The sequence below is a fragment of the Malaclemys terrapin genome, chromosome 13 (assembly GCF_027887155.1).
Source record: "Malaclemys terrapin pileata isolate rMalTer1 chromosome 13, rMalTer1.hap1, whole genome shotgun sequence".
NCBI lineage: Eukaryota > Metazoa > Chordata > Testudines > Emydidae > Malaclemys > Malaclemys terrapin.
The window spans coordinates 1922176-1943155 of NC_071517.1; the positions used below are offsets into that span (position 1 = coordinate 1922176).

Consider the following 20980-nt stretch of genomic DNA (forward strand, 5'->3'; position numbering starts at 1 on the left):
GAAAAATGAATAGCAGTTGGAATCTGCTTCTGAGATCTTGGGTTCCAGCCATGTGTGCCCTGCTCCAGTCTCTGGCTTTTCTGTCTGCTCCAAGACAACAGGCTGGTTTAGCTCCAACCACTGATATAATTGTGTCTTGTGTTCGAACATGGGAAAGAGGTGCAAGTCCAGCTTTAGGGGGTTAAGTCGCACAGTCTTCTCCATGGACAGAGAGACAGACTGGTCCTAGAGCACTTTCTGCCAAATCTGGGCAGCTCACCAGGTTTGAGCTGCATCAAAGTTGAAGATGGAATATGAATGCTTCTGGAAAGGGAAGATGCCTGCAGACAGGGCCTAGAAAGACATTCCTGAATGAAGTGGAAAATCCTCTAATCTTGTTCATACTTCCCTTCTATACAGAATACTGTTCTTTAGTGAATTGCCAACAGTCTTTCCCATCAGTGTGAGCACCTCACTTAAGAGCTCCAGTTGCAAAACCAAATCCACATGGCTTTGCTTAGTGGTAGTGCCCCTAAATTAGGGAGTTTATGACCGGGTGAATCAGTGAGGTATGGCCTCTGCTGATCAGAATAAGCAGAGGGACAGCAGAGGGGAAATGCACATTTTTCTAAGCAGACTGGACTTGTGTTTAACCGCTGCTTCTTTCATAATCCTGTCTAGGAAAGAGAGGCAATGAACCCTGCATCTTCAGCCATTTCAGATTTCCCTTTCATTTCATTGCAGTGGGTTGCTTGGCATCTCCTCTGCGTTGTGTTTGTTTTAGTGACTTGCTGCTTGGCTGTGCAGAAATCACTACCGCTCTGGGCCTCAGTTTCCCCACTTGCACCCTGTGGATGATGCGGCCCGCCGCCTTTGATAACGTGCTCTTGAGCGCCGCGCGTGGGAACGGCCACCCGGGGCAGCGAGGTCACGGGGGTATGTGACTTGCGTGTCATCAGCGCGAGCCGGGCGGCGGGGGCAAGGCCCCGCCCCCGCCGTGAGACCGCCCGGGCCGGCGGGGCGGAGCCAGCCCGCCCCATTGGCGCGCCGGGGCCACCCCGTCACGTGACTCGTGGCCGGGGACCAGCTGACGGGCTGCTCACGTGACCGCAGGGGCGCTCCGGCCCCGACCCCGTCCTGCAGCTGGGAGCGGTGGGAGCGGACCCAGGTACGGGGCTGTGGGAAGCGGGGTCCCCCCCCGCCCAGCCGGGCTCGGGGCCGGGGAGCGGGGACATCCCCCCCCTGCCAGGGATGGGGGGGCTCAGGGGTGGGGCGGGGAGCGCCTCCACTGGTCTTCCCTCGCCTGCCGGCACGGGGCCGTTTTGCCTCCCGGTGCACTTGGGGCAGAGACGCCTGGTGCGGGGCCCTTGGCATCATAAGAACATAAGAATGACCAGACGGGGTCAGACCAAAGGTCCATCTAGCCCAGTGTCCTGTCTGCCCACAGTGGCCAATGCCAGGTGCCCCAGAGGGAGTGAACCTAACAGGCAATGATCAAGTGATCTCTCTCCTGCCATCCATCTCCACCCTCTGACAAACAGAGGCTAGGGACACCATTCCTTACCCAGCCTGGCTAATAGCCATTCATGGACTTAACCTCCATGAATTTATCCAGTTCTCTTTTAAACCCTGTTCTAGTCCTAGCCTTCACAACCTCCTCAGGCAAGGAGTTCCACAAGTTGACTGTGCGCTGCGTGAAGATGTGGTGGGGCTTGATTGTTCTGTTCATCTGTAACTTTCACTCTATGCATCTGAAGAAGTGAGGTTTTTACCCACGAAAGCTTATGCCCAAATAAATCTGTTAGTCTTTAAGGTGCCGCCAGACTCCTTGTTGTTCACTCGGAGGCTCCCACTAGACCTTCATGTGTAAAATCTGACCGCGGGCTTCTCCCTGTCCCCATCTAGCTGGCTGCCTGGACAGGCTTTCCTGTGCTGGAGGGGCACTTGCTCACCAGCCCCGCAATGCCCCCAGTGAGACTGAAGCAGGCAGAGAATTTCCCCGGCTGCCAGAAGGCTTCCTGCACCGTGCTGCAGGTGTCTGTCATCAGTATTGCTGCTCTGCTCACAACAGTTGCCCTACACACCATCTTCAATGTCCATGAAGTCGTTGCGGCTGCCGCGAGCCTCGGAGACTCCCCGGGGCCAGAGACAACCCACCGATCCGGTAGCGCTAATGGAGAAGGGCGGACGTGGTATCGGAGGTGGGCAGGGCACCTGGAGAGCCCAGGGGCTGCTGCGTCAGGGCCCTTGCGCTGTGACCGCTCTCCAGACAGCCGGTTTGACTGTGCACCTGAGAAGCTTCTCTCCAGAGCAGAGTGTGAGGCTCGTGGCTGCTGCTACGTCCCGGTTTCCTCTAGGGGCCCTGCGATTTGGCAGCCCTGGTGTTTCTTCCCACCCAGCTACCCCAGTTACAAGGTGGAGAACCTGAGTGCCACCGAGACAGGTTACACTGCCCGCCTGACCCGCACTGTGCCCACCTTCTTCCCAGAAGACATAATGGTTCTGCGGCTGGATGTGGCGTTTGAGACGGAGGGCAGGCTCCACTTCACGGTCAGTAGGTGCTTTAGCCGGCCCCAATGGGGCTCAGGCTGCAAGAGACACTAGCTGTGGTGCTGGGTGAGGGGTGTGTGCAGAACAGTGAGTTTCTGCCCAGAGTCCATAAGCATTACTTCCCTTGCTGAGCAGTTCTCGGAGCTGGGTTTTCTGCCCTTCGGGGTGACTGGTCGCCTACAAGCCATTGAGTCAATCCCATAGTTTACTATAATGAAATGTCACTTGCTCCAGTCTGTGAAGCTCTCTCGGTCTCTCCCTTTCTTACAGCTCAGGGATCCAGCAAACAAACGCTATGAAGTGCCACTTGAAACCCCAAAAGCGAGAGGCCAAATCGCCTCTAAACTGTACAGTGTGCAGTTCTCAGCTGACCCCTTTGGCCTGATGGTATTCAGGGAATCCAGCGGGCAGGTTCTGTAAGTGCTTCCACCCTCCTGTAACAAAATATTCCCCTCTGACTCACCCCCTTTCGGAGCCTGGGCCCAGCCACCCCCAAAGGTGGGGATGGAGCTACAAGTGGGAAGTGTCATTACTGCCCAGCTATAATCAGAGTAACCTTCTCGTTGCACCCCCGGGATACCTGGTCCTTGGCTTTGTGTTGTCGCTACCTCACCTGACTTACTCTCCTGCAAGAGACAGAAAGGCAGCTGTAGCCGTACCTGCCTCTTATGCCACAGCTGCCCTGGGAAGAAGCGGTTCCACTGGCATCAGGAACTGGCCAGGCCCACAGGGCAGCTATCTGGGTTTTGTGGACCAGGTGCCAGTATGAAGTGATGGAAGCAGAGGCAGCATCTTGCTGTCAGTGAGTTTCCTGTTTTCATCGTACCTGAATCCATCGCTTGTGTTGACCAAGGCACCAGGTGACTCAGTGCCTTGCCCGGGATGAGGCAGTGGTTCTAGACCTCAGCTGGGGTTTGGGGCCCTGGCTCCCCACTCCTTTGCTGCTCCCCCTGCCCCCTGTTCAATTCACAGCTGGGGAAATGACTGCACTTCCTGTGATCACACCCGATTCCAGCTGGAAGCTTCAGTTTTCTCCTTTCCCGAGTAGCTGCCGTTTCCCCGGCTTAGAGGCTCCTTCCTCTGCCTGGTGTCTAGCATGTGGCGGCTTGAAGGTCTGTCTGGGTGGAAGAGCTGCTTCTAAGCAAGCCTCCCTAGGTCAGCTCCCTGTGGGATTTGCTGTCTGCCTTCAGGGAGTCTCCCTTTCTCTTTGGCAGGTTGAACACCACAGTTGCTCCCCTTTTCTTTGCTGACCAGTTCCTCCAGATCTCCACCTCCCTGCCCTCCCATTTCATCTCTGGCTTGGGGGAGCACCTGACCTCACTCGCCCTCAACGTCAATTGGACCAAAGTCACCCTTTGGAATCGGGACATGGCGCCCACGGTAAGTCCTGCTTAGTAATGACTCAGCTTCGCATGCAGGGCCTGGCAGGAAGGCCGGAGGCCCATTGTGAGTGTCCCTGCAATGTTAATATGGGCTGTCAGCTCCATGCGTTTCTCTCGACCCCACTTCCAGGTCTCTTACTCTCAAATGAACATTACATTTTTTGAGGTTTCTCTCAAGCCTGAGCTCTGTGGGATAGGGTTTGGCGCCCAGCCTGGCAGTGAGATGCTGGTGCTCTTGTTCCCACAGTTAGGGTTTAGGGTCCCTGGATTCAGCTCTCGGACACTCAGGAGTGTCTCTTCTCCTGCAAATGCAGGTGAGCTTGGCCCCATCAGCCTAATGCTTCTCACAGCCGGTTGGGGGCCCCTGGTTCCAGTCCCTTGGGAGATCTCTCCCTGGGCAAGCTTACTTCTCTGTGCCACCTACCAGCAACCCAGCTGTGTACAATAGGGAGCCTGGGGACTGTCCCGCGTGTCACACGCTCGCTGATTCTCACCCTGCTGCCAGGGCTAAGAGCGTGTTTTATAGCCAGCAGGGAGGGTTTGGGGCTGTAGGGGAACGAGCCGCGTCCGCACAGAGCGCTCACTCGGCTTTCTATAAATCTCCATTGCTGCCTGCTACTAAAGAGCAGCAAGCATCCGAGGCAGGATGTGTGGCTGGCGCCATGGGCGCTCCCAGCACTGGTGCCCTGACTTTGTCACCACGATGTGACTGCCCAGCACGTGAGCCCTGAAAATCGGGGATGTGAAGCTACCCAGCTGTGTGCCCAGCCCTGCGCTGGCCGGGAGGCTGGGCCGGCTGCTGCATTGCCGGAGTATCACTGACCCTATACGCTCTGCTGTACGTTAGCCTCACGTCAATCTCTATGGCTCTCACCCGTTCTACCTGGTGATGGAGGATGGTGGCTTGGCCCATGGAGTCTTCCTGCTGAACAGCAACGCCATGGGTACGTGCCTTGCTACCAGCCACTCCTGCCTTTACTGTGAACGGCCTGGGGGAAGCCGGCCGGCTAACAAGCCCCCAGAGGGGTTTGAGGTCAGCGGCTTGGATTCAGGGACTGCATTTCCTCCTGTGTCATTACACCTGCCCACGGCTCGTGCGGATGAGCAGAGACATCCAGGAGACTTGTGGGAGTTGCTCCACGTGTGGTTGGCTGCTGGTCTCGGCAGCTTTCGTGGTTGTGGGGGGAAGGCATCTGTTGTTGGACATGGCTGGACTGATGCTCCCGGGCTGTGTTCTCAGCCAGCTTGCTCGTGTTTGCCTTGCAGATGTGGTGCTGCAGCCGAGCCCGGCCCTGACGTGGAGAACAACAGGCGGCATTCTGGATTTCTATGTCTTCCTGGGCCCTGACCCCAAGAGTGTGGTCCGGCAGTACCTGGATGTCATCGGTAGGGTGTTGGGAGGAGCCGCCTTCCTGCTCCTCTAGCCTCTGGGAGAGGAACTGGGCCTTGCCCTGATGCTGCTTTTGTTGGGAGCGAACAGTAGAGCTGCGAGTCTCCTGGCTGGGCTGGGCAGCCTGGACAGGGCACGAGCGGCTTCACAGCTGGTAAACAGTTTGCTGCCTCCTTTGCCCAGTGCATCAGGACTGTCCATGCTGGGGCCTCGGCTTCTAAAGCAAAGTCCAGCTCCGTCCCGACAGCTGTTCCCCTGAGCACACTGGGGAGGGCAAGGGCCCACATCACTGGCTCTGAAGGCCACTGTGTCCCTTCTGCTGCTTGCTGTGGGTGGAGGCAGGTGCCAGTGGGTGGCCGTCAGTCAGGACCCTGCTCTCAGGATAGCAGGAGAGGAGGCTGCCAAGTGAATTGGGTTTAATCAGTTTCCACACCTCTGGGCTACTCTCAAATCTGCTTCCTCCTAACTTCCAGGGTACCCGTTCATGCCCCCCTACTGGGGCCTGGGATTCCACTTGTGCCGCTGGGGCTACTCCTCCACCGCTGCGACCCGGCAGGCTGTGAAGAACATGACAGCAGCACAGTTCCCCTTGGTAGGTCTGGTTCTCTTCTGGGACAGGCTGCGTCCCCCGGAAGCAGCACCTCTTGCTGTGGAGCCATGAAATGAGCCAGCTCAAGGCAGGTGCTGAGCCAGACAGCAAGGGGGTGGGGAGTAGGGCGACGCCGCCGAGTGGCCATGGTGGGTGGGTCGCCAGGCGGTGTGTGGCTGGGGCTTGTCCCAGTCTCTCTCTGACACTGGGGTCTCGGCCTTTGCAGGATGTGCAGTGGAACGACCTAGATTATACAGACGCCAAGAGAGACTTCACCTTCAACAAGAACAACTTCAAGGACTATCCGGACATGGTGCGGGAGTTCCACCGAAGCGGCCGGAGGTACGTCATGATCGTGGTAAGTGAAGCCCTGAACGCCAGCCCCCTGTTCCCTCACCTCTGGATGGTTGGCCCCAGGACTCTGCTCTTTGCCCCGTCACACCGTGTCTTCCCTTTGCCACCTTCCCCTTCAGTTGTGGGGATTTGGGAATCAAATGTGCCGCAGCCCGAGTGGTGCCTTGGGTTTGGTTGCCAGGGCTCAGGCTGGCGCATCACCAACACACGATTTTTGGGGATGGTTGAATGCCCCTGTAGAGGGGACCAGTGGAACCTCAGAACGTGGAGTAAACCAGCTCTGAAATACCCCTTCTTCTCCCCATGCCCTGTTGAGAGTCCATTTCCCTTGCTGCTTGTTCTGGTCCATGGCACGGAGTGCCCGGGGGGGTGGGGGGGTTGTAGCTGGCAGGAGTTAGCTTCAGTTGTTGGTCTGATCCTGTTTCTGAAGACCAGGCCGAGGCAAGGAAAGCAGACGATGGGAACGTGGGTTGTGCTTCGCTTGCGGCATGTGAGTCACGCAGTGACCCTGGTAAAGCAAAGAACTTGGTAACCTCCCTGAAATCTGCTGCTCAGCAGTTTCTTGAGTTCAGTTTGCACCACGTCCTCAGGCTCCGTCCGGGCCTTCTGCTCACCAGCGCCTGTCTCACCCTTCGGCGGCGCTGTGCAGTAACCAAGGGTTGGGTTCCGCCTGGGGACCGACGCACAGGCTCTGGGGAATCGCATTCGTCTCTCTCCGAGAGCGTGATGTTTCTCTCATTCCCCTTCTCACCGATCCATTAGCTGCTCACGTTTCTTCCCCATCAGGATCCAGCAATCAGCAGCTCGGGGCCCCCCGGCAGCTACAAACCCTACGACGATGGGCTGAAGCGAGGGGTGTTCATCCGAAATGCGACAGGGGAGCCTCTGGTTGGGAAAGTGAGTCCTGGGCCTGGAGCGGGAGATGAGTCAATGTCAGCGTTGAAACCAGGGGGTCTCTGTGGGGTGGATGAAGATGTTAAAGCCCAGAGCCTTGTCCCACTGGTATCAAACCTCCCAGTCTGTGTTCTGGGTTGAGTGGAGCCCTGGCCACCTCCCAGTGTCCCCAGCCAAAGCAGAGACCTTCTTCCCCAGGGAGGAGGAGTCTCTCTCAGAACTCATGGAACGTGTCCCCTGCCATCACTGGAGGCCCTTGACCCTGCCCCACAGCCCGTTCCACTCTCCTTAGCATGGGCATGGGGCACTGAGGGCAGCAGTCATTGAGCAGAGAGGGAGGGGGCTGGAGACTGTCTAGATGACCAGAGTCATGCTGACAAGTGTGGCTCCAGTGGTGTCCGAGTCCAGGAACGTGGGGTGAGATAGGGTTGGAGGGTGAGTAACTGAACCCCCTCAATTGCTTTTTCCTTTGCCTCCCAGGTATGGCCTGGCCCGACCGTCTTCCCAGACTTCACTAACCCAGAGACTCAGCGGTGGTGGCACGACATGGTGCAGGAGTTCCATGACCAGGTGCCCTTCGACGGCATGTGGATTGTGAGTGGCTTCCCTCTCTCGGCCCTGCTGGGACCCAGGGCACCTGGAGCAGGTTGGGGATTTGGAGTCGGAGCCCTGGGGGAGGGTGGGGGTGTGTGGTGCTGGATCCACAATACTTCTGATTCCCTGCACGTCTGCCAGCATCCTGGTCCAGAGACGAGAGTCCCTTCTCTTGCCAGGACATGAACGAGCCATCCAACTTCGTGGCGGGCTCCTTGGACGGCTGCCCAAACAACAAACTGGAAAACCCACCCTATGTGCCAGGTAAGGAACTGCGGGCAAAGAGCCTTCTGCTGGCAAATGCGGGGGCAAGAGAGCCTGGAGTCCCTGCACCCCAGCAGCAGCTGACCTTGCCATCGAACTAACGTCCTGGAGGAGTCCGAGCACGCAGCCCACCGCTCTCCGGGGCTGCACCAAGCCTGTGTGTGAAGGAGACGTGGGCGTCCCTTGCAGAAGAGCAGGGAAGGAGCTGGAGACTGCACGATGACGCAAACCTGGTTCGGGTCTCGGGGAGGCTGAGCTGGGAGACTCGCAGAGTCCAGGCTGGTTCCTGTTCTCTCTGCTCGGGCAGCTGGAGGCTGAGCCCAGAGACCTGGGGCAGTCATTGCAAAAGCACCGCTGTAGCCCTAGGAGTGCTGACGGTCAATTCCCCTTTCCCTGCTGGCGACGTGCCCATCTGCAGGAGAACGGGATGCCAGAGAAGCCTTCAGCTGCCCTCAGAAGTTGCCAGGAGCCCCCTGGGCCTGAGGCCGCACGGTGCTGGCACCCCTGAAGTGGCGTGGGGGCTGAGGACTCGTGCTCAGCCCGCCAGGGTGTGTTCCCTGCAGGCGCAGGGCTGTTCCGGCCAGGCTGCCTGGAGCTCTGTGACTCCTCCGTTCCCTCTCTCCTTGCAGGTGTCCTTGGGGGCAGCCTGCGGGCAGGGACCATCTGTGCCTCCAGCCAGCAGTACCTGTCCTCGCACTACAACCTCCACAGTCTGTACGGGCTGACGGAGGCCATCGCTTCCCACGAGTACGTCTGGCACTGACCGCAGGCTCCTGAAGCGGGGACAATGCGGCGGGCGGGCGGGCGGGCGGCAGGTTGGCTCCTAGGAATCTGCTCCGTGCTGGGGGCCAGCCCGTGGGAGACCTGGGGGCGGGGGGCTCCCGGGGCTGCTGCTGCAGGGCTGACTGCAGGTGCGACTGGTTCGAGCGGCAGCCTTTCACTGACTGGAAGCTGTGGCAGCCAGCCGTGATGTGCCCCCAGCTGGCCCAGGAGAGACGCTTCACTGCAGCTTTGTGCAAGTGGCCAGATGCATTATGGGTGCTTCCCCATCCCACGGCAGCGTGAGCTGCCGGCCACTCCTGGCCTGTGGCCCATTGCTCTGGCCTTGTGTGGCAGGAGGCCGGATGGGTGGAGGTATGGCAGGAGCTGTTCCCAGCCCTCTGGCCTCCTGGTCCATTTATTGGGAGAGTTTCCCCCAGTGTCTGAAGTCCTCATTTTAACTGTGCAGGTTTTCTGCTGATCTGCTTCCCCCGCAGCCTGCCCTGCCCTGAGATCTGCCCAAGCCCCTCTGCTCCCCTGGCATGACAGCCCAGAAATGTCCTGTGCACTCTGAGTTGCCAACACTAGGGGGACATGTTAACTGCTTCAAGCCTCTCGGGTGCTGTGCAACTCGATCTCCTGAGTCCCAGAGCCGGTGGCCCGTGGAGAAGAGCGTTGGCTGTCTCTGAGCTGACGTGCGTCCGCTGGAGCCAGCGGGCTCAGGCTGTGCCCTCCTACAGGGCTGGGGAGCTGTCAGCTGAGTTCCTGAGATGGACAGATGGGAGCGCCAAGGGCCCAGGGTTCCCCTGGCCAGCATCCCCTGGCTCCAGTGTGTTAGGCTGAGAGCTGTTGGCAAGGAGCTGCCCCATTTGCCTGCACCCCGGGGTTCCACGGGGCTTGGGCAGGTTTATAAGAGGTGAGTCCATTGCACGCCCTACACAGGGCGTCTGCCTTGGTGGGTCTCAAGTTTGCCCCATTGGCAGGGGCTTGTGCTGTAGGTGGCCGAATCCCTGTCCCCTGCCGGCTGAGCCGCGCTGGGTGCTGGGAGGGGACAGATGCTTGTGCTGAGCTGGGAGACTCCTGCTGCTGGCCTGACTCATCTGTTTCCTTTCCCCAAGTGCGCTGGTGAGGGTGCGAGGGAAGCGCCCTTTCGTGATCTCGCGGTCAACCTTTGCGGGTCACGGCCGCTTCGCTGGCCACTGGACTGGGGACGTCCGGAGCAGCTGGGAGCAGCTGTATTACTCTATCCCAGGTATCGCCGTCACTGTTCAGGTGTCCTGTGCCACAGCCCTGCCCTGATCCCTCTAGGCCCCTTCCCTTCCCCGCCGTGTCAGCTAACCCCCTGACAGCGTCCGGGAGCCCCTGCTCCTCCTGCCCTGTGCAGTGAGCTCGGCAGTCATTTAATAACTTGATGTTGCCTAGCACCAATCTCTAGGTGCCTTTCTGCTGCATTTCAGGTGCAGTCATCTATGCCCAGTAAACCTCGGCAGGGCACACCACTCCAAAGCATAACCCCCCCGTACTACCCCCTGCCATTGGCCTGCCTGCCCAGGAAGGCTGGGGGAAATGGAGGGTACTTGTGACATGCCCTGGGGCTCGGCAGATGTGCCTGTGTCAGGCCAAGAGAATAAGTGAGGCCAAGCCGAGGTCTCTGGCTGAGAGCTCCCTTCGAGCAGCTCCCTTCCGTTTAGGCAGGGATGGGCGTGTGGTGAAATCACCTGCCACAGCAGAGCTCAGTTGCAGAGGTAAGTCCCAGGGGAAGCCTGTCTCCTAGACTACAGGGTCTTGACTGCCTGGGTTCATCAATCTGCACTGGTCACTGGGATTTCCTAGCACTGATGTGGGCCCGAGAACCTCCCTTCTCTGGGATCTGCCGCTGTCCTTACTCCTTCCCCTCGCTCTCCCGGTCAGGGGTGTTGTCCCTGCTCCGTTCACTCTGCTCCCATTGAACTGGGCAGCCTGCCCCAGGGGCGCGTGGCGGAGCGGCTGGGACATGCCCTGTGGATTTGGGGCTAACGTAGCAAGGGTGGAGCTCACCGAGGGCTCTCACAAGCAGGATGTGTTCCCAGAGCCAGGGAGGAGATGGGGTTAAAGGGGCCCTGGCCATCCCATCTCCTCCCAGGCCATGATGTGATGTGCCCCTTTGGAGAGCGGGGTGGATCCCCTCTATCTTGTTCAGGGAAGGAGGATGTGGAAGGAGCTGTGTATCCCAGAGCTGGGTCAGCGAGAGGATGTGTATGACGGATACCCTCTGGGCATGGTGGACTGGGGCTGTATGCAGAGAACCCGGCTGCAGGGGAATTTGCCTGATGAAAGGTTTTTCCTCTGAGGCTGCAGGGAGGAGAGGAACTACTCAGTATTGCCAGTTCCTCTCCTAACTCTGGGCCCCCCAATAATCCTCATCTCTCCCTCTGCCCCATGATGTGTCTCGTGCCAGAGGCAGCCAGCCCGGAGACCCAGAATGTTGTCTCCTGTGACACAACCTTCTGCTAGAGCCGTGAGCTTGGGGCCCTGTCTGCAGCTTCTCCATCTCCTTCTCTGTCTTCCCCTCACCCCTTCCTGGGACTGTGGGTCTCTCCCCAGCAGCCCCACCATCAGACCAGCAAGATGGGCAGTTCCCACTGTTGATCTTCCTCGGGTTAATAGACTGGCAGCTGGGAGAGCTGCATGGTGGCTGAGAGCAGCCACTCCCCATAGCTGATGTGCCACGACCACATGTGTCATCTCTGGTTCTGTCCCCCTATGGGAAGGGGGAGTGATGGGCATTTGCACCAGTCCCCTCCAGCCTGCCCGGGATCACGGCGTTCTTCTCCATGCTTCAGAGGCTTTGTCCCCCCTTTCCCAGAGGTGCTGCTCTTCAACCTGTACGGGGTGCCGCTGGTCGGGGCGGACATCTGCGGCTTTCTGGGTGACACCTCTGAAGAGCTGTGTGTACGCTGGACCCAGCTGGGCGCCTTCTATCCCTTCATGCGGAACCACAACGACCACGGCAGCAAGGTGAGGGCAGGCAGGAGCCCGGGGCCTGTGCGGGGAGCGCCGGAGGGAATCTCATGGCCAAGCTCAACTCCTCTGGCAAAACCCGGTTCTTCCTTCTCAGCCAGTGGTGATTCCGGGGAGCTGGAGGAGTGTGTGTGTGTGGGCGGCGGGGGGGCGGGCGGGAAGCTGGAGGGATGTGACCAGGTTGGGGGATAGAACAGAGTCGTGGCAAGGGGTGTGACGTGTGTGGCTGAAAGGAGACCTGGAGAGATGGGGTGCAAGTCTGTGCCCTGTGTGGCTGCTCTGCTGGACAAGGCACGCGGAAGGGCTCCTCCACAGAGCGTTTCCATGCTAGTCTCACGTTAAATGTTGGGAAGCCGATGGGGACTGATGCTGATCTCAGGACTGGGACTCAGGAGATCTGGGTCCCGCTGCCGGCCTGGTCACTGACGTGCTGTGACCTTTGAGGCCCTGCCCCTCTCCTGGGCCTCAATTCCGCACTCGGATCATCGGGCAACACGGGCCTCTGCCCCTTGTTACCTGCACAAAATTCTCTGTTACTCGCGCTCTCTAGCGGCACTCCCCCTACCCTGTTCCTGGGGTTCAGGGTGTAACCTTACGCTGTAGGGCACCCCCACACACACACACACACCCTGTTCTGGGGCTCAGGGTGTAACCTTACGCTGTAGGGCACCCCCCCACACACACACCCTGTTCCTGGGGCTCAGGGTGTAACCTTATGCTCTAGGGCACCCCCCCACACACACACCCTGTTCTGGGGCTCAGGGTGTAACCTTACGCTATAGGGCACCCCCCCACACACACACACACCCTGTTCCTGGGGCTCGGGGTAACCGTACGCTCTAGGGCACCCCCCCCACACACACACACACCCTGTTCTGGGGCTCAGGGTGTAACCTTACGCTGTAGGGCACCCCCCCACACACACACCCTGTTCCTGGGGCTCAGGGTGTAACCTTATGCTCTAGGGCACCCCCCCCACACACACACCCTGTTCTGGGGCTCAGGGTGTAACCTTACGCTATAGGGCACCCCCCCACACACACACACACCCTGTTCCTGGGGCTCGGGGTAACCGTACGCTCTAGGGCACCCCCCACACACACACACACACCCTGTTCTGGGGCTCGGGGTAACCGTACACTCTAGGGCACCCCCCACACACACACACACCCTGTTCTGGGGCTCAGGGGGTAACCTTACGCTCTAGGGCACCTCCCACACACACACCCTGTTCCTGGGGCTCGGGGTGTAACCTTACGCTCTAGGGCACCCCCACACACACACACACCCTGTTCTGGGGCTCAGGGGGTAACCGTACACTCTGTGGGTTTGCAGGGTCTTTTACCAGTGAAAGAGCCTTACACAGTATTCTTCTACTACACCTCTCTTTATTAACCATTACCAAACCAGACTGCACACGCTACATGCACAATGCTCACCACTCCCAATAAGGCAGATGAGCCTTGGCCTGCTGGCCAGTCAGGATCAAGTCGTCCGGGGACTCCTGCTTCTGCATGGTGCTAGCAGGATGTTGAGGTCTGGCAGCTCTGATCCTGGGCTGTGTCCTGATCTTGGAAGTTCCCAAGAACTTCCTTTTGGACTCCAGTTTATATAGTGAAACTTGAGTCTTGCTTAGCTGTACCTTAACCAATCATTTTACTACAATTTTACTAACCAATCCTAACAAAATTCTCTAACCAATCCTACCCCAGCACCTTAATTAACTTACACCTACCAAAATTAATTATGTAACAGACAGAAACACTCAAAGAAGCAGACCGACCATACAGACAAACCATTGATAGTGGGGACAAAACAATAAAGAAATGAGGATTTCACAACCACAACTATTGATAAGTGATTTAGATGCTGTCAAACTAAGTTTTCTTTAACCACCTTAAGATCTGTTTCTTTATCTGGTGATAGTGGGTGCTATTGGGACAGGATTTCCTTCCTAACAGCCTGATCTGACATTGGTTTAATGTAATTTAGGTGGAATGTGAGGGTGTGACTTCCTGCTTCTCCGCTCATGGCTGCGGCTCTCCTAACATGGCTGCAGACAAAGGCCTTGGGCTTTACAATATGGCTACAGGAAAAGGCCTGGTCCTTACAGTGGGATCTGCCTGCACCCTCCTAGTTTCTCAGCTGGACTCCTCCTCTCTCGTAGCCCCAGGAGCCGTACGTCTTCAGCCCTGCAGCCCAGGAGGCCATGAGGAAGGCCCTCGTCCTGCGATACTCGCTGCTGCCGTATCTCTACACCCTCTTCCACAAGGCCCACTCTGCGGGGGAGATGGTAGCACGACCCCTCTTCCTGGAGTGAGCAGCCTACCGGGCCACAGCAGGGAGGATGGGTTTGTTTGGGTGTCTGATTGGGGGCCAGGGGTATGGCACGGGGATTGGCACATGCCACTATTCAGTCCAGTGCATGGGTTGGCGTAGCACAGCTGCCACTGTTCCAGTCATCGTTGTCCCCCAGCAGGAGGTGCCTGGGATGGGGGGCTCTGAAGGTGCAGTGTACTCGGTGTTAGAATACATGCTTCACCCGGATCCATTCTGCAGGTTTCCCACAGACCCGAACACCCTGAGTGTTGACCGCCAGTTCATGTGGGGAGCAGGGCTCCTCATCACGCCAGTGCTAGAGGCAGGGAAGACCAATGTCAGCGGCTACTTCCCCCTAGAGACTTGGTATAACCTGATGGCAGTAAGTACGCGGTAGAGCCGGTGCTCTTTGGAATAACGTGGGTTCTTGGCCTTCCACCAGCAAACAGCTGGGTGTGTCGCCGTCGCTGTAAGCTAACTCCGGTCTGGTCTCGTCTCCCTCCGTTCCTAAATGCGCAGCTCCCCCATCACATCCCAGCAGGTGTCTTAATGCAGTTCCTGCTGGGCCTGGCTTTCCCTGCATGCTGCTGGCTTCCCGGGAACCTCCATCCCCACATGAATGCCAAGTACCTCCCCGTTCATAGCGTTTGCAAGGCCTCTGATGTTTGGCTTGATTGGGCTTAGCTGATGAGCTGTGCCATGGGGTGTAATGACTTCCTCTCTCTATCTGTTGCTTTTCAGGGCTCCGTCATCCACAGCAAGGGCCAATGGGTCCTTTTACCAGCTCCACTGGACACCATTAACGTCCATGTGCGGGCAGGACACATCCTACCTCTGCAAGTGAGTCTCTTCTGAACCATTGCCATGTGGCACAAGTAACCATTTCTCCCTCCAGCGTAATCCCGGTTCCCCCAATCCCTTCGCTGAGGCACCAGTCACAGGTGGTGTGACTTCCATCACCTGTTTGCACCTTGTGTCTGAGGTTTTCTGGCGAAGGTGCACGCAGCTTCGAGCGTCAGTCAGCTTAGGAACTGCAGGGCTGGGGATGTTTGCAGAAGATGAGGGATCAGAATGGAGTCAGAGAAAGGGCCTTACAGGTGGAGGGATTCTTATGAGACGGTTAAGAGTTAAATCTGAGGAGTCCTGCTATATATCCCAGCATGCAAGAAATGGAAGGGAGAAAAGGGAGGAATTATTTAGTATCATAAAGGGCAGTGAGGCAAAAATATCCAAGGCTTCCTTGCTAAAATGAGCCTTAATGAAATAGTTAAGCTTTTGCATGGCAGTCATCCTTAGGTTTCAGAGTCAACACCTTGTTGAGATGAATGGGGCAGCTAACAACTCTCAGCTGTTGTTTCAATCTGTCTTCACTCAAGCTTTCTGTTTCACATTTCCAAAACTCTTTGCAACCACGAAGGCTAGAAACATCTAACTTTGAATTAAAGCTTAGGGTCTGGCACTGATTCCATGGTGACAGAGTGCACGAGGCCTGAGTGTAACTGGGGCTAAGAGAGAAGCGATGGAAGATGGAGGACAAAAGACCGGGCACCTGCAAGAGGTTCCAGACTGGGGACAGAGTGTCCCCTGGGCTTTTCTTTGAATTGACGGGACAGTGGGATCTGGCCTGGGAATGCTGTTCAGGGCCATTCGCTGTCACGCTGCTTGTTAGTACCAGAGTGGGGAAAATCAAAGTTATTCAGGGCACCTGGCACACTTGGCGATATGACGTGACTACCCAGTGCCAGCTTCTAAAATGTCCCCCGAGGAAAGGGCATGTCAGCTGCTTAGCCTGGCGCCAGCTCAGGGTAGAGACGCTGCTTCGTGTCAGCCATGTGACACGCTGCAGGATGCAGAATAAGCTGTGCAAACACAGATTTGAGTTCCCTGCACAAGCGTGAGTTGCTAAATGGGCCAGGAATGCGATTCGATCGGTTCTTGCTGCGTGGGCTGTGCCTGCTGCCCTGGGCAGGGTGTGTCAGCCCGCAGGTTCGCCCTCGGGCAGTCAGCCGCGCTGAGGGATTCGGCTTCTTAGTGACACCCATCCTGGCCAGTGTGTCATGGTTTCAGGACTGGGCGCCCATCCTGCTGGTGAGCAGCACCCCCCTCACTGGCCATTCCCTCCGTGGCGTTTCTGCTTTCTGAGGTTGAAGCTCTGAACTCCTCCAGAGGGGCAATGCCGGGGGTTCGTAGGAGGGGATGCAGTTCGGGTCATGCCCCAAGGACCTCCTGCCTGCCAAATTGCTAAGTACATTGGCCCTGACCTTCAGGACCTGCCCTGCTTCCTTAGGCTGGGAGTCCCGAAGTGCCTGTTATAAACGGGGCCTGTTGCTACACTAGCCCCGTCTGGAGAGTTGGGTGCGTTGGGGTCAGGCAGTGAGGGACCCCCCACCTAGGGGTGACTGGCAGGAGATGGACCATTTATATCCGGGACCCGGCCGGCAGCTGCTTGAGGCCATCCCTGGGAACCCCTCTAACTGCTGGCTGCATCTCCCTAGGAGCCTGGCCTCACGACCACCGAGAGCCGGAAGAAGGGCATGGCCCTGGTAGTGGCCCTGACTGTGGCTGGGGTTGCCAGAGGCGACCTGTTCTGGGATGACGGTGAGAGCCTGCTGACGTTTGAGAAGGGCGACTACACTCAAATCCTCTTCCTGGCCACGAACGTGAGTCTGGCGGGGAGGGATGCGAAGAGTGACGTCTGCCCTGTGCTGGGGGATGCGGATGGTGCCCTGCCGCTAGCGAGAACCAGGGAGCTTTCCAGGGCCTCCTGGGGTGTACCGCAGAGGTGCGGCCTGCTGAGACTGAACCCAACCATGAAGTGCTAAATCCTGAGCCTTGGCTTGCCTGCTGGGAGCTGTGCTTTCTGCACGAGGTGCTGCAGTCGAGTCTCCTGGGCAAACGAGATGATAGTTCAGGAGAGTTGGCGCCTCCCAGCTGTACCTGGAAAGAGGGGGGGGGCTGTTCCCAGCAGGGGCTGTCCCTTCCGAAGCACTCGGCACAGCCAAGCAGAAGGTGGTTTCTCTCGAGTTTTCCCAGAGAGCGAGTGCACTTGCTGGGCCCCTCTCCCCGACCCGGGTGGTGAGTCTCCCTGGCTGTCCTGGCAAGGCAGCTGTTGAATGGCACAGCAGGGACGTGGGCACGGCCTGTCTCCTCACTCTGATGAGGGACTCTGCCACTCCCTAATGGCTGCAGAGCCCAGAACAGTCGGTGCCCGGTGGTGCTGGCTGTGCCCTGCAGACTAGAAAAATCAAAGGAAGCCGCTGAGGCTGGACTCGGGTCTGGGATTTTCCCACAGCCAGAGGCAGGCTCTGTGGATGTGGCTACTCTAGACCCTGGCTTCCATTTCTGGCCAGCACCATAGGTTAGTGAGACGCCTGGAAAGTACCTGGTGACAGAGCTTCCTTCTGCTTGGCTTGTCCCTGTGCCCTGGGATGTCCCCGTCCTGGAGAACGAGGCCCCCTACAGCAAGCCATATAAATAGGGTATCTTGTGTACGAGGTGTCTGGCCCTGGGGCAGGGCCGCAAACTGTGTGACGGGGGGAATGGAGCAACGTTACCCCAGTGCGAGATCTCATATGGCGTAGCTGCTGAGACCGTCCCTCCCTCTCGGGCTGGGTGTGGGCCTGCCTCCCTCCCCCAGGAGGGTCTGTGCCCAGGAGAAGGCGGAGCCTGCTGAGTGACATAGCACGGATCAGGGCATGCTCCTCCTGCCTGACTCTCCAGGGAAATTGGCCTGGGTTTGATGTCATGCTGTCACCTGGGCAGGAGACCCACCAGCTCCACCTCAGGACTTTGCTGTAGCGTCAGATGGGGAGGGAGCCCTGGGACAAGCCAGCCTGGCTGGAGGGGGGATGTCAGCTGGCTTGGAGACCGTACCTGGGGGAACAAACTCTCCCTTTGTTGCAGGGTGCGCTGCTGAGTGAGCTGGTGCGGGTGAACAGCCAGGCGGACGGGCTGTTGCTGCAGGAGGTGACCGTGCTGGGTGTCCCCAGCCCGCCCCAGAGGGTTCTGGCTAACGGCATCCCTGTCTCCGATTTCTCCTACAACGCAGACACCAAGGTAAAAACACCTGCGCTTCCTGCCTCGTTGCTCTTGTGCTTATTCTGAGGGCTGCAAAATAGACGTCTCGTTCCTGTCCTTGGAAAGGGGAAGCTGCCTGCTCTGGCTTGGGGACCGGGAGAGCACTCACAGAGCAGCACCTGCTCTGGCAGCTGGCGCTGGAGCTGCTGCTGGGGGGAGAGGGACAAGGAGCGAGGTCAGCCTGGATTCTGAGGGTGCAGTGGGGGAGAGTTCTTTAAAAGTGGCCTGAACAAAGCTCAGGGGAATAGAACAATCTAGGGCCCCTCCAGCTCTGAATCCCAGGAGTCTCGGTGGGAGGGGAGGGGCCTGGAAAGGGTGGAGGAGACGTGGAGATCCCAGGGAGCATGTGGCAGAATCGGTCTTGATGCTGTGTCATTACTGGGGGTCACCCTTGCTGCTGCTGTTTGCTATGGAAGTGATGGGCTGTGGGGATCCTTGTGGGGGGTTGTCGGACTGTGGGGGAGACAAGGCCCTGCACCCCCGGCTTCCTGCGATCCACCATGACTCTCAGCCAGCCAGCAAAGCAGAAGGTTTATTAGACGACAGGAACACAGTCCAAGACAGGTCTTGCAAGTACAGACAACAGGACCCCCTCAGTTAGCCCCATTTGGGGGGGGGGGGGCAGGAAAGGGAGGCCAGAGCCCCGTTGGGAGGCCAGAGCCCATCTGGGCTCCCCTCCATTTTCCCAGCCAGCTCCAAACTGAAACTCCCTCCAGCCGTCTTACTCAGCCTCGCTCTGGCTCCTCCCCCAGCCTTTGTCCAGTTTCCCGGGCAGAGGTGTCACCTGGCCTCCAACCCCCCTTCTGGTTCTCATGTTATGTGCTCAGGTATCTTCCCTCAAGGAAAGTCTCCCATCCCCAATGGAGACAGTCCCAGCCAAACTCCCCTGCAACCTTCCCAGGTCCATACTTCTCACTCAGCATTCAAAGAACACATTAAGAACAGTCCCACTTCGTCACAGGGGACCTTGAGAGCTGAGGGGGATGAGAGCAAGGGTTCTCTGGGAATCACTTTGAAGATCTCGGCAGCGAATGAGATGCCTTCTCTAGGGGCTGGAAGTGTGCCACAGGGCGCATTCTCTAGAACTCTATAGGACGATTACACCCCCTGCGCCCCATAGATAGAGCATCTCCAGGATTCTCCCCCAAGGCAGTGTTCGGGGTGTGCCCTCCTGGGGGCAGAGGGTATTCACATTGCCCTGGTGCAGTTGTTGCGGATGGAGAGCAGGTCCCCAAACAAGCTGTTACCAGCCCCCCCGCCCCCGGAGGCTGTGATGTTGTGTTGTCGCTGACAGGGAGCTCCCCTTTGTCTCCTCAGATCCTGATTATCCCGCTCTCTCTGCCAATGGGGGAGCAGTTCATGGTCACCTGGTTCTGAGCCACGATGGGACGCCTGCCTGTTTCTGCTCCTCTGCACTCTGGTGAAAGAAACAAGTCGTCAGTAGATGCAATGCAATTGCTCCATGCTGCCTTCCCCGTAGGAGCCGACCGTCCTGTGACCGCGGGGGGCAAGGCTGAGGTCCAGGGGAGCTAGCCGCATTTCTGGCTGAACTCAGCTGTTCTGGGGCTGAAAGTTCGTGGCTCTTGGGTGCTTAGATGAAGGCTGTGGATCTGCAGAACCAGCCGAGAGCTCCTTGCCACAGCTGCCCCCAGTAGTGCTGCACAGGTGTATTGGCTGCTTCTGCACTGGGGGCCTGATCCAGCTACTGTTTAAGCCAATGGCCGAACTCCCATTCACGTCAATGGAGCAGGGCTGGGGCCTAGAGGAGGAGGGGAACCAAACTTCAAATCGCTTCCCAAGTGGGCGGCACAGGCACTAAGGGAAGGAATCGGAGTGCTCAGCGTCCACGAAGACAATCAGCTGCAGATTCTAAAGCCATTCACCTTCCCGAGGCTCGAACTCGTTGTGGGAGCCAGGCAGCGGTTCCAGCTGCATTTGGCAGTGACTGTCTCCCCTGTGGGGATAGCAGAGCTGGGACCCTTGTTAATACAGGACTTGCACTGTGCCAAAGGGGTGTGCAGCTTGGAGCTTGCTGGGGGCAGGCGGAGGGTCTGTCTCCTGGTCTGAAAGCAAAGGAGACACCTTGGTTTAAGGCTTGAGAGCTGCAGGGCCTGCCCCAGAATGTGCTTGTGAGGATGCTTGCTGGGGTGCAGTGGTTCTCAACCTATTTACCATTGTGGGCTGCAGCCAATACTACCTGTATGGCCCTGGGGATGTCACGTGGGCCGCAGCTGTGTGCTGAAGGGGCGCAGGTTGAGAACCACTGCTGGGGTGAATGGGGGGGTGCCTTCCCCTGCTGTGTCTGTGCGTTGGGTGTTGGATGTGGGGCGTAGTCCGCCTGGCCTAGAGAAGCGCGGACGGACGGGCTGTGGATGGTCTCGTCACTGTGCAGTGGAGTTCCTGCTCTTCTTGGGGGATTTATTGCTAATAAAGGGCCACCGTGAACGTTCTTTTGACCTTGGCTCGTGCGGACTTTGTGTGCGGCGTCAGATGGTTCATTGGTGCCAGGAGGTGACTTGGTCCCCAGGCTCCCTGGGGCAGATGCTTGGCTTCTCCCCAGGACGGTCCTCTCCTAGCTGGCCCCACATATGGCATTTTTTTTCAACTTACCCAAGGTGCCTATTGTGAATCGCTGTCCCATGCTCACAGCGGGAGGGAGCCCTGTCTGCCCACCAGGAGAACCGCTCCCCAGCCTCCGGCTGCTGGCAGCACAGGCGCTCCGCGAGCTCGCTCTTTCCCCCTGCAGACTACCACGTTACACACCCCACGTTGTTACACCCGCGGGCCTCGTCCCCTGTCTTCCGGGACACCCGCAGTGTGTACTGGTCC

At 58.2% G+C, this 20980-nt stretch overlaps 1 protein-coding gene across 2 annotated transcripts; it reads left to right on the plus strand.

Moving 5' to 3' along the window:
* The first annotated feature begins 60 nt into the window (after positions 1–60).
* On the plus strand, positions 61–20607 carry GAA (alpha glucosidase). Of its 2 annotated transcripts, XM_054047360.1 has the most exons (20): positions 61–1147; positions 1885–2529; positions 2800–2945; positions 3744–3909; positions 4759–4855; positions 5178–5297; positions 5775–5893; positions 6117–6248; positions 7031–7141; positions 7619–7732; positions 7912–7996; positions 8626–8743; positions 9874–10007; positions 11601–11752; positions 13923–14071; positions 14315–14456; positions 14816–14914; positions 16570–16734; positions 17978–18130; positions 19469–20607. In XM_054047360.1, exons 2-20 carry the CDS (start codon positions 1942–1944, stop codon positions 19526–19528), a joined length of 2850 nt encoding a protein of 949 aa, XP_053903335.1. In that variant the 5' UTR covers positions 61–1147; positions 1885–1941; the 3' UTR covers positions 19529–20607. The 2 variants fall into 2 exon arrangements, with proteins under 2 accessions (XP_053903335.1, XP_053903336.1); XM_054047361.1 differs by lacking the exon at positions 19469–20607 and having other exon boundaries at positions 16570–16672; positions 17978–18083.
* Positions 20608–20980: the final 373 nt, after the last annotated feature.

Coding starts and splice junctions, on each gene's coding strand:
- GAA (XM_054047360.1), top strand. CDS start 1,942: ATGCCCCCAGTGAGACTGAAGCAGGCAGAGAATTTCCCCGGCTGCCAG. Junction 11,753..13,922: donor ACAACGACCACGGCAGCAAG/GTGAGGGCAGGC, acceptor CCTCTCTCGTAG/CCCCAGGAGCCGTACGTCTT. Junction 18,131..19,468: donor CCTACAACGCAGACACCAAG/GTAAAAACACCT, acceptor TTGTCTCCTCAG/ATCCTGATTATCCCGCTCTC.